This window comes from Rhipicephalus sanguineus, chromosome 7 (assembly GCF_013339695.2).
Source record: "Rhipicephalus sanguineus isolate Rsan-2018 chromosome 7, BIME_Rsan_1.4, whole genome shotgun sequence".
Lineage (NCBI taxonomy): Eukaryota > Metazoa > Arthropoda > Arachnida > Ixodida > Ixodidae > Rhipicephalus > Rhipicephalus sanguineus.
Genome location: NC_051182.1, coordinates 70,337,807 through 70,352,252, shown reverse-complemented (window position 1 = coordinate 70,352,252; position 14,446 = coordinate 70,337,807). Strand labels below are relative to the sequence as shown.

The 14,446-nt window shown below is 44.3% G+C and overlaps 2 protein-coding genes and 1 long non-coding RNA gene across 3 annotated transcripts in view; 1 reads left to right on the top strand and 2 right to left on the bottom strand.

Annotated features, from left to right (window-relative positions):
- LOC119399524 (adenylosuccinate lyase) overlaps nt 1-3,529 on the top strand; it is a 35,894-nt gene extending 32,365 nt beyond the window's left edge. Inside the window, exon 10 of the mRNA XM_037666333.2 lies at nt 3,311-3,529. Coding sequence (XP_037522261.1) covers nt 3,311-3,397 — 87 coding nt within the window. The 3' untranslated portion in view covers nt 3,398-3,529. The remainder of the gene's footprint in view (nt 1-3,310) is intronic.
- A 4,759-nt stretch (nt 3,530-8,288) lies between these two features.
- Nucleotides 8,289-11,168, bottom strand: LOC125759307 (uncharacterized). The gene is made up of 2 exons (XR_007416874.1): nt 9,647-11,168; nt 8,289-9,481 (listed from the first exon to the last, which is right to left on the bottom strand). It is a non-coding gene; the product is annotated as an uncharacterized LOC125759307 (long non-coding RNA).
- Nucleotides 11,169-12,005: 837 nt separating this feature from the next.
- LOC119399523 (WD repeat-containing protein 13) overlaps nt 12,006-14,446 on the bottom strand; it is a 36,756-nt gene continuing 34,315 nt past the window's right edge. The window contains exon 14 of the mRNA XM_037666332.2: nt 12,006-13,884. Coding sequence (XP_037522260.1) covers nt 13,703-13,884 — 182 coding nt within the window. The 3' untranslated portion in view covers nt 12,006-13,702. The remainder of the gene's footprint in view (nt 13,885-14,446) is intronic.

The following is a 14,446-nucleotide window of genomic DNA, read 5'->3' as shown; positions in this document are numbered from 1 at the left end:
TTTATGTGAAGTTGTTTCTTAACGCGTCTCAGATTATCTTATTTCAGGTGAAAATGAATAAAAAATGACTTTAGATTGTGCTGATAAAAGAGCAAGGTTCATAAACTAATTAGTAATCTCCTACAGTCCTGATGATCATAGCGTAACTATATATGTGTGTACTATATCTGACTGACTTAAGTTATCGCCGTGAAGACTCTAAGGAATTGCTAATTAGTTTGTGTGTATAGTTCATTCATGTTATTGTTAAGACTGTAATGGTTTTGCTAATTACTGTATTTCCTCGATGGTAACATTACCACAATTGTAACATGAGGGTCAGCTTTAGGTAGCACAAAAATCTGGAAAGGAAACTCTTGTTACATTAGAGTAAATGTGGTAGCTTATCAACATTGTTTTTGTTTTGTTTACACAGTTTTTCAATCTAAAGACATTTTTTACTCATTTTCAACTGCAATGTAGTAGTACGCACTTTGAGCAGAGTTGAAAAATGACTTCAAACGACTTCGAATCAACCTTATACGATTATATTAGTCATGGAATGCTCATCGAAAAAAGGTGTGCTATTGCAAACACTGTTTCAACATTTATGATACTTGACCAAATTGAAGTTTACCACCGTTTAAATAAATGAATGAGCATAACTAAAATTGTCAGAGGGCCCAGTTTTGAAAAAAAAAAAAAACTACAGCACTGGACCCCGATACTGTAACCGTTATGCCATGGATGCATGCACTGATAGCTGAAATAGAACATCCTTATTAAGAATTTCCCGCATGCATGTATGTTGAAATGCTTGCCACAGTCAGATTCTCCTACATATTCATGGGCCCCTTAAGCTCACTGTGCGATTGCATCTCATGCCATGATTCATGCGATGCTTCGTCAACCACCGTTGACAGCAACTGTCAAGTTGAGTTTGCACATGTTCATTACTCTAATTTCCTTTGTAATTAGTTCTCCGGCACACTAAAAAAGTACATAGTATATCGTATACAGCGGCCTTTGTGAAAAGTGTTGCGGTCCTCTTTAAGGACACCCCGAGTTACATTGCTTCTTCACGTGTCAGTAAAGCACTCTTTTGGGCCAGTTGGTACAAGTTGAACAAAGGTTGTAGAATTTTGCGCTGTGTGGGTGTTACAGAGGAGACACATACGGAGACACTGAAAAACACAACCAGAACAGGTATTGCGCCCACCTGTTCTTGTTGTGTTTTTCTGTGCCTCCATACATGTCTCCTCTGTAACACCCATGCAGTGCAAAATTCCACAACCTTCGTTCTTCATGCGTAACTCGCACAGAAAAAATTCAGAATATTCGGGGCTAAGGTTGAGGCATGGGTTACGTGTGAATTTCAGTCCACAAGGTGGCTTCGCTACAATGCAGAGAAGGTGGCTTTACTCCAATACGCACATATATATTGTGTAGTAGAGCAGATGCACCAACGAGTATGCACCTGTGAAAGAGGACGAAAACGACCCGTGTTCTGATTGCGCGAGAGCCTGTGCCGTTTTTGCCAGCCTTGCACCGTGTTACCATACGGTTCTTTTTCGTTGGACCTCGTTGGTTCATCACCCAGCTCCTACGTTTCCTGCTGGCTCCCTTGTTTGGCTTTGGGTACCCCCCCACATCCCTGGCCTTTCCTCTAAACTTCTGGCACGGTACCATGGTCCGTACCATGTCATTCATGCCACCTCGCCGGTGAACTACGTCGTCGAGCCCCTCACACAATCGCCAGAGTTGCGCTGTCGAGGACGCGAGACCATACACGTCGACCGTCTCAAGCCCTACTACGACCCTCTCATTCTACGTACTCCCCGAGTCGCCAGGATGGCTATGCTTCACCCCGGGGCTATTGTAGTGGAGCAGGTGCACGAACGAGTATGCGCCTGTGAAAGAGGATGAAAACGACCCGCGTTCTGATTGCGCGAGAGCCTGTGCCGTTTTACAGCGAAAGCTGTTATGAGATCATTTCACCGGCCGTTTTTGGCGCCGTAGTTGTCCGCCGCCGCCGCCGCCGGTGTCTGTAACCAGTATCGCTCGAAATAAGAAAAAAAAACGAAATAAGAAAGAAATTCCAGGATGGAACGAGGTTCGAACCTGGGCCCTCTGCGTCGGAGCCCAGTATTCAACCTCTGAGCCATGCCGGTGCTTGAATCTGCTTTGCAAAAAGGTCCTATACAGGCTTCATGTCAGGAAGGAACCACATTAGCGTACGCAATATAGCGTGGTAGAAGAGTAAAATAAGCACCAAGCGTCGCACAACGGGAATTCTGTAACCAGGCGTCACACAATGCGAATTGCGCAACGAGTAGCTTTTTGAATGCTTCCAACCCATTACAAAGGGCTCTGCCATAATTCTTCATCGTCATCATGCACAGCATCAACAAAGTGCGCATAATGCCTTACATGCGTTTAGCAGGTACCAACGCTCTCCGTAGAATGACGAAAAATGGCGAAGTGCTGGCTGCCCTACTTCTCAAAAATTACAATGATTTATAGCGTAGTGGGTTCCTCGCAAGTGCACTTGTATTGGTTGCCAAGGAAGCCCATAAGCGCATGATCCACTTCCTTGGGGTCTCAGTAAAATTGCAATGATTTATGGCGTAGTGGGTTCCTCGCAAGTGCGCTTGTATTGGTTGCCAAGGAAGCCCATAAGCGCATGATCCATTTCCTCGGGATCTCAGTAAAGTTCTTCGCCCCCCCGTCTCCCTCCCACGTCAACGTATGTTATACAGCATGACGGGAGAGGGAAATAGCGACCGGGCGTCACCCAATGCAAATTACATAACTGGTGGGCCGTTTAAAGATTCCAACCCATTACAAAGGGCTGAGCCATGATTCTTCATCGTCATCAGTCGTCGCGTCAACAAAGTGCACATAATACCTTACAGACGTGTAGCTGGTGCCTCGCTTCTCCGCAGAATGACGAATAATGGCTTAGTAGGTGCTTCCCAACTTCACAAAAATTGTGATTTATGGCGCAGTGGGTACCTTTCTAGTGTACTTGTATTGTAGCCCCAAGAGAGCTTAACGGGCTCTAGAAACGCCGCTCTTCCAGCTTTCGCTGTGACTGTGCTGCGGTTTCAGCGCAGGCCTGGCGTTTTTGCCAGCCTTGCACCGTGTTACCGTACGGTCCTTTTTCGTTGCGACCTCGTTCCGACTTCATTACATCAATAAACCTCATCACAATTGTAACTTTTTCGATTGGTTCAAGTTGGGGGTGCAGGTTACATGCAGTGGCACGCTATGCATGGGAAGACTCCTCCGTATGCCGTGAATGCAAAAACACGCTTGATGTTCTTTGCAGGTGAAGGAGTTTGTCGAGAAAGAGGTGTTTCCTGCCCTGGAGCCGTACAAGGCGCAGATGAACGTCGAAGCCAACGTCCAACTGTGATGACGCAGTCGTCAAGGCTGTCGACACCGAGGCTACATTAGCCGCGAGGCAGAAATTCGCTGTTCAGTCTACGAACGAAAAAAAAAGCTATTTTTCCACGTCCAGAAATAAATATACTACTGCATTTGTTAATCCTCTGTGTGTGTGTTGTCTTCAGCATCGTCATGCCATTTGTGGGCTGGTGTCATGTATGTGAACGAGCTGTTCTGGTTCTGAATACGTTTTAATGGCGCAGCTGTTTAAGGTCGGAGAAGCCCCGTTAGTCGCGAACAAAAATTATCATGAACCAGGACACGCGCTCTTCGTCCTCTCCTTCATCTTCTGCTTCGCTACCAGAACACGCGCGCCGATTTGTCCGGCGTGGGATGCAATAACCCTGGTGGGTGAGAGAACGAGTACAGAGAAAGGAAAGAAGTAGAGAGAAATGATAGGGAAGGGAAGAAAGATAGAAAATTATACTAAGAGTGAGAAAGAAATAGACATAAAGAAGTGATAGAAACAACAGAGAGAAAGAAAGAGGAAAAAGGAAAGCCGGCCAGCTCCCCAATTCCTTCAGGATTGGCACCACTAGTGCAAAGCTGCCTTAACGTTTTTGTACACTCAGCCCTTCCCACTCAATCAACCAGCTAACAAATTAAATGTGTTCATTCAATGTGCTTTAGACCATCATTCAATATCTGAAGGATAGTGAAGATTTTTCATTGCAATATCAGCTGTTGATTTGTTATCTTCTGTTGTCTCTTACTGCCAATTATTTCTTCGTAATAGTGGATTGAATTGGAACAAACTTTATTTGTGCCCGCAGTTGGGCGCCTGCACACCCTGACGAGGGCCTACGTGTCTTCGGGGTTGCCGTTACTCGGGGCAGGTCTCCGCTTGCCGTTGCCGGCTTGCTGGGTCCCTGCCTTTCGAGCGCCCCGAGGACCTGCTAGACGGCCCTTTCTTTGTGCACTTAAACAAGGCAAAACTGAACGGAATGACATGGATTCAATGCTGTGTCCATGTCCGTTTTCATTACCCAATTCTTTGTTGTGCTAAAAAAGTTCACACAGATTACCAATACGCCCAAGCATACACCCTTTCAAGTTACATTCCTTTGTGCTTTTGGGTTCCTGGTATTCAAGCCCCAGAAAAAGTCGATACAAGAGTGATATTTCTTTGAACAAAAGTTGAGCGAGCATCTGTTACTGTCCATGCAACGCACCATCATTGGTGCAGAATATTAAAAAATCTTAGACGTGCCAGGTGCAAAGCATTTCATTGCTCTCAAGTCGTGTTTGCCATGGACAGTAACTTATGCGGGAACTTATGCATTGTGTTTTGACTGTTTGCTCGTGTGGGTGGGGGGGGGGTAAGGGCGGGAGGGGGGCAGGTGAAAATTCGGCAGGTGTGGCCGCCCCCAGTGCCCCTTCACTGGCGCCGCCGCCGAGAATATGTACTCAAAAACTGTGATTTCTAAAACTGGGATATAGGAGTGAAAATTGGTGGAACAAATGTAACCAACTTATGATGGGAAGTTTTCAAGACTTAAAAAAACGGCGAAGCTTGCACTAAGTCGTGCAAGACTTGAAACAGCGAAACTGGATGATTGTCAAGTCTAATCTGGTTGCTTCTGTAGGTGATTGCTAGGCATTAGCTAGCTTAGTCACGACACGGATGTCCAAACTCCATAACCGAGCGTTTGCACCTCTCATAGATCTACGGGCACGTCGTCGTTGGTGTAGGGCTTCCATCGCTTAGCACTCTTCTCGCAGCCGCCGTTGCCTTTCCCGTTCCCTATGGTATGGCAGCTTTGCACTAGTGGTGCCATGCCTGAAGGAAGAGCACAGCTGGGTGGCCTTCTTTGTTCGTCATAATTTTTTTCTTTCTTCTCTTTCTCTTTGGTTCTTGTATCTCTGTTTTGTATCTGTTTCTTTCTATCTCTTCCTTTCTATTTCTTTCTCTTTCTCGCTCTTTTTATCTTTATTTCTCTTTCTACTGAGGTTGTGACAAATGGGGAACAGATGATTCAGGTGAACAGTATTGTAGGACATGTTTTAGTAGGATCCAAAGTAGACAAATAAGAGCTCTACTTGGTGAAGAATTGCATGTACACTAGGAAAGAGCAATGGATGAACTTTCAAAAATTATGCACGACTAAAATACTAGTCTCAAAACTAAAATGCATTTGGTTAACACTTCGGTTTTTCCCAATGTGATGGGTGCGAATTGTGCATATTGTGGAAACATGGAAGAAGGAAAGCTAATCTTCAAATTCTTTTGAGCTCATGTTGACACAGGGTTTTGAGAATTATGGACTGCCAAAAGAACCAATCTCTTGCTCATATGAGAGATAAGGATTTGAAATAAAAATAAATTAAGGCAACTTCGCAGTAGTGGTGCCAATTAAGCCTGAAGGAAGTGCGCAGCAGGGTGGCCTTCTTTATTTCTCTTTATTTTTCTCTTTCATCTTTTTTTCCTTTTTTGTTTCCTCTCTATTTTTTCTGTCATTTTTGTCTGTTTATTTCTATTTCTTTCTTTCTCTATATATGTATTTCTATTTCTCGCTCCTCCTTTCTCACACTTCCCTTTCTTTTTCTCTCTCTCACTATTTATCGCTTCCTCTTTCAATCTATTTCTGTCTATATATTTCTCTCTTTTTCTGTTCTTCTTCCTCTCCATTTCTTTCTTTCTATGCTGTGCTTTGCTCTCTCCCCTCCTACATTCCCTTCTCACCCTCACATATCTCCTCCTCACACTCACTTCCCTTTCCGACACCCATGCTACACTATACAAGTCTATGCTATGCTCTCCTAGCGTGCCTGGATAGCCAAGTGGTTAGGACGCTTGCCTTCGGACTGTGGGTATGTGGATTTGAATCCCGCCTTGCCAATAAATCTTTTACAGCGAATCTGTATACCTCTACCCCCCCCCCCCGACAGTTCTGCCTCCACGGGCAGAAAAACGCGTGGGCAAGAACCATGTGGCCTTGTAAGGGGCAAGAACCATGTAAGCACAAAATGCCAAGACCCTAAACCACCAACAGACGCTTGTGCTCGCGTGCTGCTCCTCTGTTAGCAGACGCATGCACTCTTTGCGTTTTCACCTCGGATGTTGAGGAAAGGCATTCGGAGAGGTGGACAGACAAGCCGACGAACGCGTTCGCTGTAGACTAGTGCACAACTGCAACGTTACAACTAAATTTCGACCTCTAGGTGGTGGTTTAGGGGCCCTTTAACAATTGAAGGCAAACGGCATATCTTTCTTTGCAATCAGGCACACAGCGTAGAGCTCAGTATTCGTTTGAATAAAGAAAACCACAAAACAAGCATAAAAACCGCATGATGGATAAGGCACCTGTGAACAACGGGAACACCCTCCCGCACATTCCCAATAAAGATGAGGTTGCAACTGCTTTGCACTTCACACGACGGCTTCGAATGACATCAAACGGCCCTTCCTTCTCCCTGTGTGTGTTTGCCGCTTTCATATATAAAAGGGAGAACCATCTAGCAACTCACTCAGTTCATTCTCAGACTGCCATGGGTAGACCACGTAAATTAAAGACACCAAAAGAACAGCGTGAATACAATGCTCGATGAAAGGAACAAATTAGTCTTGCAAATGGTTGTGGAGCCAATCACGGGCTACCACAGTGACCACGAAGTGATTATCACTACCATTACTCTAAAGTAATAATAAAACATACCCTCCCCCCCGCCCATCAGCATGTGTGGTGTTTGACACAGCTTTGCTGGACGTTCACGTTCACAGGGTGGGATATGGCGGCCAATTTTTTCGCCAAGAATTTTTTTGTTCCTCTTTCTTTCTGTCTTACTTTTTCTCTGTATACGCGTTATATCACCCATCAGAATTATTGCATCCATCGCTGGAGAAATCGGCACACGTGTTCTGGGAGTGAAGCAAAAAACAAAGAGGACGAAGAGAGCTTGAGTCGATTCATGATGATGATCATTTCTGTTTACTCGTCATGGATCGATGCTCGGCTTAAACAGCTCCGCTTTTAAAAGCTTCTTTATTTTGGTCAGGTCATGCTAAATTAATGGTAGCCAAAATGGTAGGTAAAAGCAAATGGTGTCACCTGCGCATGAGACAGCAACATGATGTTATTGTGCAGGATACAGGTAAACTCCTTGTATCAGAACTTATACCACCGTATTTTCTTGCGTATAAGACTATTTTACAGATGGGTTTCTGTGACACCATATTGGACTGTTAAACTTGCTGTTCTGTATCTTTAACAACTAAACGAACAGTGCTACAATGGACATGTATGCATGAAAACGGTTGGGTTGGCACATCCGACATTTCATGGCCCTATCAATTCACGTCGCAAGATACAAAAATAAGAGAACATTAATTTAACAGCCTGAGGTGACTGCGCCCATATGTCTTGTGTAAAATCATCTATACCCACATATCCCTACTACAAAGTGCAGAAAAAAAAAAAAACTCGCGCATTGCTTTGAGGCAGCCTTCATTGCACTACCGTGAAGCAGTGCCGTGGAGATAACTTGCGCACCAAAATTTGTGATTAACTTGCACTGAGATTTCAGCTCCAAATTTTCTGCATATTTCGTGCGGGTTACATGTAAGAAAACACGGTACATACCGCAGGTTTCACTGGTATTGATATACCCATGGTGTCACCAGGAGCTGTATTCTGAGACAATCACTTTCAGTGACAGTGTCACTTTGCGGAACGTAGAATCTTGCTTCTCCAATGATTGAAGCGACTACTCGCTTGCCTTTCCTCAACCAGCCAATCAGCACGCGTTCAAAGTGATGATATGATGATATCTTGAAAAGTGGCCATCTCAGAACACAGCCCAGGAGTCAACACCAATTTTAGGGTACCTGAAAATTTTGTAATGGCACAGAAGCAGATATATAGACTGCTAAGCATATAGCACATATTTTTATTTACTAAATCCGGACGGAATGTTGTCGACTACAACAGGGAGGCACGTACACATCTCATATAATCTAGTAATATATGTACACATCACAGAAGTCAGAAACCATAACTTGGACGTCAAGAACGGCATCTGAAAAACTGCACACAAGCCCAAAGATTGCACACCAGTGATGGCAAGTCATTCGTATCACTTGTACAGTCATGAGCAATATGAAAGGAAACACCAAGTTCGTGCTTAAGTAATGATTTGTGATGCGAATGTGGCATACTGATTGCAAGAGGCACCTTTTGATTAAAAATGTTTCACTGCTATGAACACTATTGAGCTTGACACCTGTGTTTAGACGCTATGGCCTCTCGAACGCAATTTCAGCGTTCCCGTTCATATTGCTCATGACTGTACATACACTCGTGGGCATGACTACCCAACATTAAGTGGACCACACAAAAACCACTACATTACAGTGGCCCTGTGAGTAAATATAAAGCTATTGGCTTCATTACAAAAGCTCCATTGAGATTCCAATTGAGATGCCCTCTTCCTGCATTTCAGACTTTCACAAATATGTTGCACCATTATGAAAACAGACTCGTTATTCAAATCCAGAGCATCCCAGTTGATAATTGTTACACAAACAAGAGACAAGGGGAGAAGGGGGCTTTCTCCTTCTACACTCAAATTTCGCATGTATATAGAATTGTGCTGCAATTTTAGCAGCTTTTTACACATTTCTGAAAAGTTTAAACACTGCTTAAACAAACTGATGAGTTCTTCTGAACTCCTTTCACCTCAACTAATGGGTCATGGAGTGATCAAATTATGAATAAAAAACATTTGTAATTTAAAATTAAAGCATTCAATTGCAACCTTATGAATTAATCTGAATGAAAGAAGAAGTTAATGAAGTTATGAAAAGTGAGCTGAATGACACTCTTTTGACCCTAACTTCAAAAAATGTTTATTCCAGCAGGGGCATATGTCTTGTCTGCTGCACACGTTCTATGCCCCTGATGTGGACCCTGAAAATATTGGAATAGTACTACAAAAAGATTTTTAAGTGAATTCATCTTGAATGCACAAACAAACTCGAAAGCGACGTCATACCTTCAACAATAATGCTTGCACTTGCACCTAGCAAGTTGGAGGTGAAGTGATTTCCGTGCAACTTACCGTATTTACCCCCGAAATTCGCAAGGCCAGAAAAAAAAAAATAAATAAAGCTTAATCATTGTACTCGAATCTAAGCCAACCCCCCCCCCAACTTTTGCACATTGTTTTTTCGAAAAAAAAAAAAAAAAAACATCGGCTTAGATTCGAATAAATACGGTACACCATGCATCAGCATTCAGCACATGGGTGGTTTAGGGCTCACAAACAACACAGCAACAAGGCAGGTAACACTGTCGATCACAGACAGCATAAGTGTAATGGTAGAAAAAACATTGAATGAACTGTTCGAAAAGAAAGAAAAACAATCGGTTAAGACTTGCAAAGTGCACTTTGAAAACTCTTAACTTTGCAGTGACATGTTGGCTATTGGAAGAGTAAACAAAGGTCAAAGTTCAGTTTCTTGAATGTCACAATGACACCCCTGCACTGGTACATTAGCACATCACATTTTCAAGCTATATCTCATTTTTCCATTCAAGCTGTTATAGACAGTAAATTTCTTGAAACTTTCTAGGAGTAATCTGTAGTTCTTTTAGAATATAATAGAAGGCAGTCAATTGTTGTTGACTTCCACGCAGCTTGAAGTTCAAACAGCGTGAACCTCTACACAAAAGTCAACTGAAGCCAATTTGGTGAACAGTAATACATCCTGGCAGGTCATATGTACATAATCTCCATGGCTAGTGTAATACAATACTGGAATCAAACAATGTCCTCTAATGTTTATGCATAATGATAACAGTAAAACAGACAAACCATCAACATTACCACATTCAGTACAATGGAATGCTTTTTTTAAATGTATATTACAGCAACAATCCACTGGTTGATTGCCTCTAGAAGTCTGGGTGCCATCAGCGGTCAGATGTGGCCAACTGTACTGAGACCACATTCCGATTCCATTCGCTACAGAGGCAGTCCCCAAGTAGTGTGGTCTGATTGGCTAAAGTGGGTAATCTGATTCAATTGGTGCTTAGGAGAACTAGCACATGAGCTGATAATGTCAGGGATGTAGTGACATGCACTAGGACATGCTGAGACCTGTGAAGGCACTTCGATTTCTAATGAACACTGAGGCGAACAGAAAAAGAGCAAGCACACATGACCAAGAAGAAGAACGGACAAACAGTGAGCTTGCAACTATATGTTTCAAGCTAAAAGCTTGTTCCCTCTCTTATGAACATGTCTGCAATTATTCTGTTATGTGCACTGTTGGAAGGGGGACTCAACCACACATGCACGAAAACTATGACCTCACAAAACTGATTGCAGTACCGCTGTGCTTGCTTCCAAACAGTTCTTACCTGTCAAGCTCGTTTCATTCAGGCATTTTATGGCATTCAGTCATGACGCATGGTACAGTAAAACCTCATTATAACGAAGCCATATCTGACACGAAAATATATTCGTTATACCCGAAAATTTGTAATAAACGTATATTCATGACACTGTACGGATGGCAATACAACTCCTTTACTTCATTATAACTAGGCTTGTGCGAATATTCGAGCACTTTGAATATTCGAATGAGTAATACAGTATTCGAATTCGCTTTGATTCGAATTTAAATTATTGAAAATTTCGAACTATTCGAAATGAACGAATAGGTGTATATCTGCATAGGTGTATAATAATAGGTGTATATCTGTATATCTGCATGTAACTAGAGCACTGCACGGGCCGGATTTTTCGGCCCGGGCCCGGCCCGGGCCCGCTTTATGAAGCCCGAGCCCAGCCCGGACCCGTGGTTCCAAGCTCGGGCCCGGCCCGGGCCTGGGCGTACATGACCGAACCTAGCCCGAGCCCGGCCCGGGCCCGGGCGTACATGAATGAACCCAGCCCGAGCCCTGCCCGGGCCCGTGGTTCCAAGACCGGGCCTGGCCCGGGCCCGGGTGTTCATTACTAAACTTATCCAGGGCGCGCGTGTTCATGACCAGGTGATTTAAAGCTTACACAAGCCTTAACATCAGCAATTCGACCAGAAGGATAGCCACATATAATGCGGTCTACGCCTCTGTAGGCGCAACGAAGGACGCGAGCATCAAATATATTTGTTTACTTACAGATTGTACCGCATGTGCTTGTACCGTATGTGCTACCGTATGTGATTGTACCGTTTTTTGTATAATTCATTTTTCCTCACGCTGAAGCCATGCTCGTTTTTGTGGAAAAGAAAAAAAAGTAGGACTTCAACTGTTTTTCTGTTTACTTTGCTAAGCTTTTTAAGAGCCAGCTCTTTGCACACGTGACTTCATCTTGGCACAGAATGCCTTAGACCATACAATGCATAACGTTCGTGTGTGGTCGAAGGCCCGACTTAGGCCTTTGAATGAGCGGGCCCGAGTCTGGCCTGGCCAGCAGCCTCAAGCCCCGGCCCGGGCCCACGGCTTCAAGCCCGGGCCTGGCCCAGGCCCGCACTTTCAAGCCCGAGCCCAGCCCGGGCCCGCCAGAAAACGCATCGGATGGCCTGGGCTTTCGGGCCGGCCCGGGCCCGTGCAGTGCTCTACATGTAACCCCCTGTAAAGGTGGTTTCACTGCAGTGGAGGGGTGCTATACCGTGAAAATACCTTTCCAAGAAAAATTCGCACTGCCGCAAAGCCCGACTTCAAGGTTAAACGAACATATTACCCTCACATTGATTAATCATTTTTTAAGTTTAAAAGCTTGTTATACCGGCTCATATGCCCTATGTATAGTAAATTTTAAAACATAACATATTTTACAGGTTATCACTTCCATTCTACCGAAAGTCAAATCTAGCTACTACTATTCAAAGTTGCTTCCACTTTCTTTGAACCGAAAAGTATGACATTTGCACATGCCTTGTTACAATTTAAAAAGAAAGAACATTGTGCAGGCTGGTTGGGTCATGACAAATATGCTCATTTTTCTTTATAATAAAGCATGTGATATATACTATTCGAATTCGATTCAATATTATTCGACCAAAATCACTATTTGCTTTGTATTCGTTTTGAACCAGAATTTACTATTCGCACAAGCCTAGTTACATATAACCAAAAGTTTGTTATATCTGGATTTGTTATGTTGAGGTTTGACTGTGCGATCATGATGCAAACACCACCACTGCTAACAGAACTGCTAGAAGAAAAGTTAGTGCAGACAATGGAAGTGGCAAGGCTAAGCTCTCAGGATGTACAGTGAACGGGTGTCGTTGCTTTTTCTGCAGAGAACAGCAAACCCTACAGCCATGCTTTTACAGTGCCAGCCAACTGAATCACGCCTTAAGGCTGCCTCTGCACTGAGTGCTACCACGGGACTGGCTGCATAGTAACTGCCTCTACACAGATTGTGCACGGGAGAACTTCTCTGCCTGGATTGTCCCTGCATGGTTGTCTATGGAGTTTGTGTCTGTGTGATCAAGGTAATGAAGATTGATGCAGATTGTCGCCACCGGGACTGCCTCTGTGGTGATCGCCTCAAGGGGAATTCCTTCTACAGGGATTGTCTCTGAGTGGATGCATCTATGAAAGTAGTACTGTAGCACCCATGAAGGCTACCTCTATGGGTAATGTCTATCAGGACGGGAATCAGAATATGGCTCCCGTCAGCTCGTAAGTTTCAGGTTGTCACAACGCCTAGTATACCCTGAGTGGTCAAAGACAAGCAAGGACACGAAGTGTCCGCACCACCGCAGTACTTGCAGTTTTAAGTGAAGCATAAGCGAACGGCACGAGTAAGAAGGGCAAGAGAGTAGGCTTAACATTATTCGTGGCAACATTTAGCAGCATTAAGTGCTGGAAGCACAGAGACAAGCCTTCATCTGCTAATGACAACAACACTGCAGCACTCTGAAGCAAGTCGCACTTTAACGTGCACATACAGTATTCCAGCTACTGGCACGGTTAGCACAGGCTACTTTTGCTTCAGGTTAATGCAAAAAAAGCTGGTTTTACAGGAGAATTATGCAGCCTGTACAGACAAGTGAAGTTGGAGCTTTACACTTTCGGTGAAGTCGCTCGTTCCATGCCATTTAAAAGACCCAATTTGCGTACACACACAATAGTTATACGCTTGCACTGCGTTATTATTGCGCAGGCTTCTTTCAGTTGTACTCGGCCCATAGAGTTCTGTTTGCACATCCCTGGTAGTCTACTCAACTCGGCTATTCACGAAGCCGCGTGACACTTAACAGAGAATCGTTGCTGTAGCCTCTTCAACTGAGGCAGCTCATTGTCGATGAGAAAAGGAGAGGTCACGCCGATGACCTCTTCCAGAGGATGACCATCCCCTGTGCGTCGCTCGAAGCAAGCAGAGATTCGTCGTAGTTGAAGCAGACGTCAAGGACGGCTGCCGAGTGGCCCTGGAGCTTATTGAGCAGTGGCTTCGCACGCTCCACGTCGAAGAAGTTGACACACTGGTCTTCGCTGCCTGTCACTGTGGGGAATTGCATGTTCTTTAAGTTAATAATAATAATATCTGGGGTTTAACGTCCCAAAACCACCATATGATTATGAGAGACGCCGCAGTGGAGGGCTCCGGAAATTTTGACCACCTGGGGTTCTTTAACGTGCACCTAAATCTAAGTACACGGGCCTCAAACATTTTCGCCTCCATCGAAAATGCAGCCGCCGCGGCCGGGATTCGATCCCGTGACCTTCGGGTCAGCAGTCGAGCGCCATAACCACTAGACCACCGTGGCGGGGCGATGTTCTTTAAGTTAAAACGTCCGGTGTTTCAAATGCTGTTTATCGAGTGACATTTTTACTTCTAGACGAATGATGCAAGCAACATATAAATTACTGTGTGTCAGATGTTAAGCATGCACTGCCAGAACACTGTTTATTTCTTTACTGGATAGCTAGCCACCTGATGATTACAGTAGAACCCCGCTGTTACGTTCCTTTCTGATGCGTTTTCCCGGCTGTTACATTGTTTTCCGCCGGTCCCAGCACAGCTCCCATAGGGTACAATGTATTGGGAACCCCGCTGTTACGTC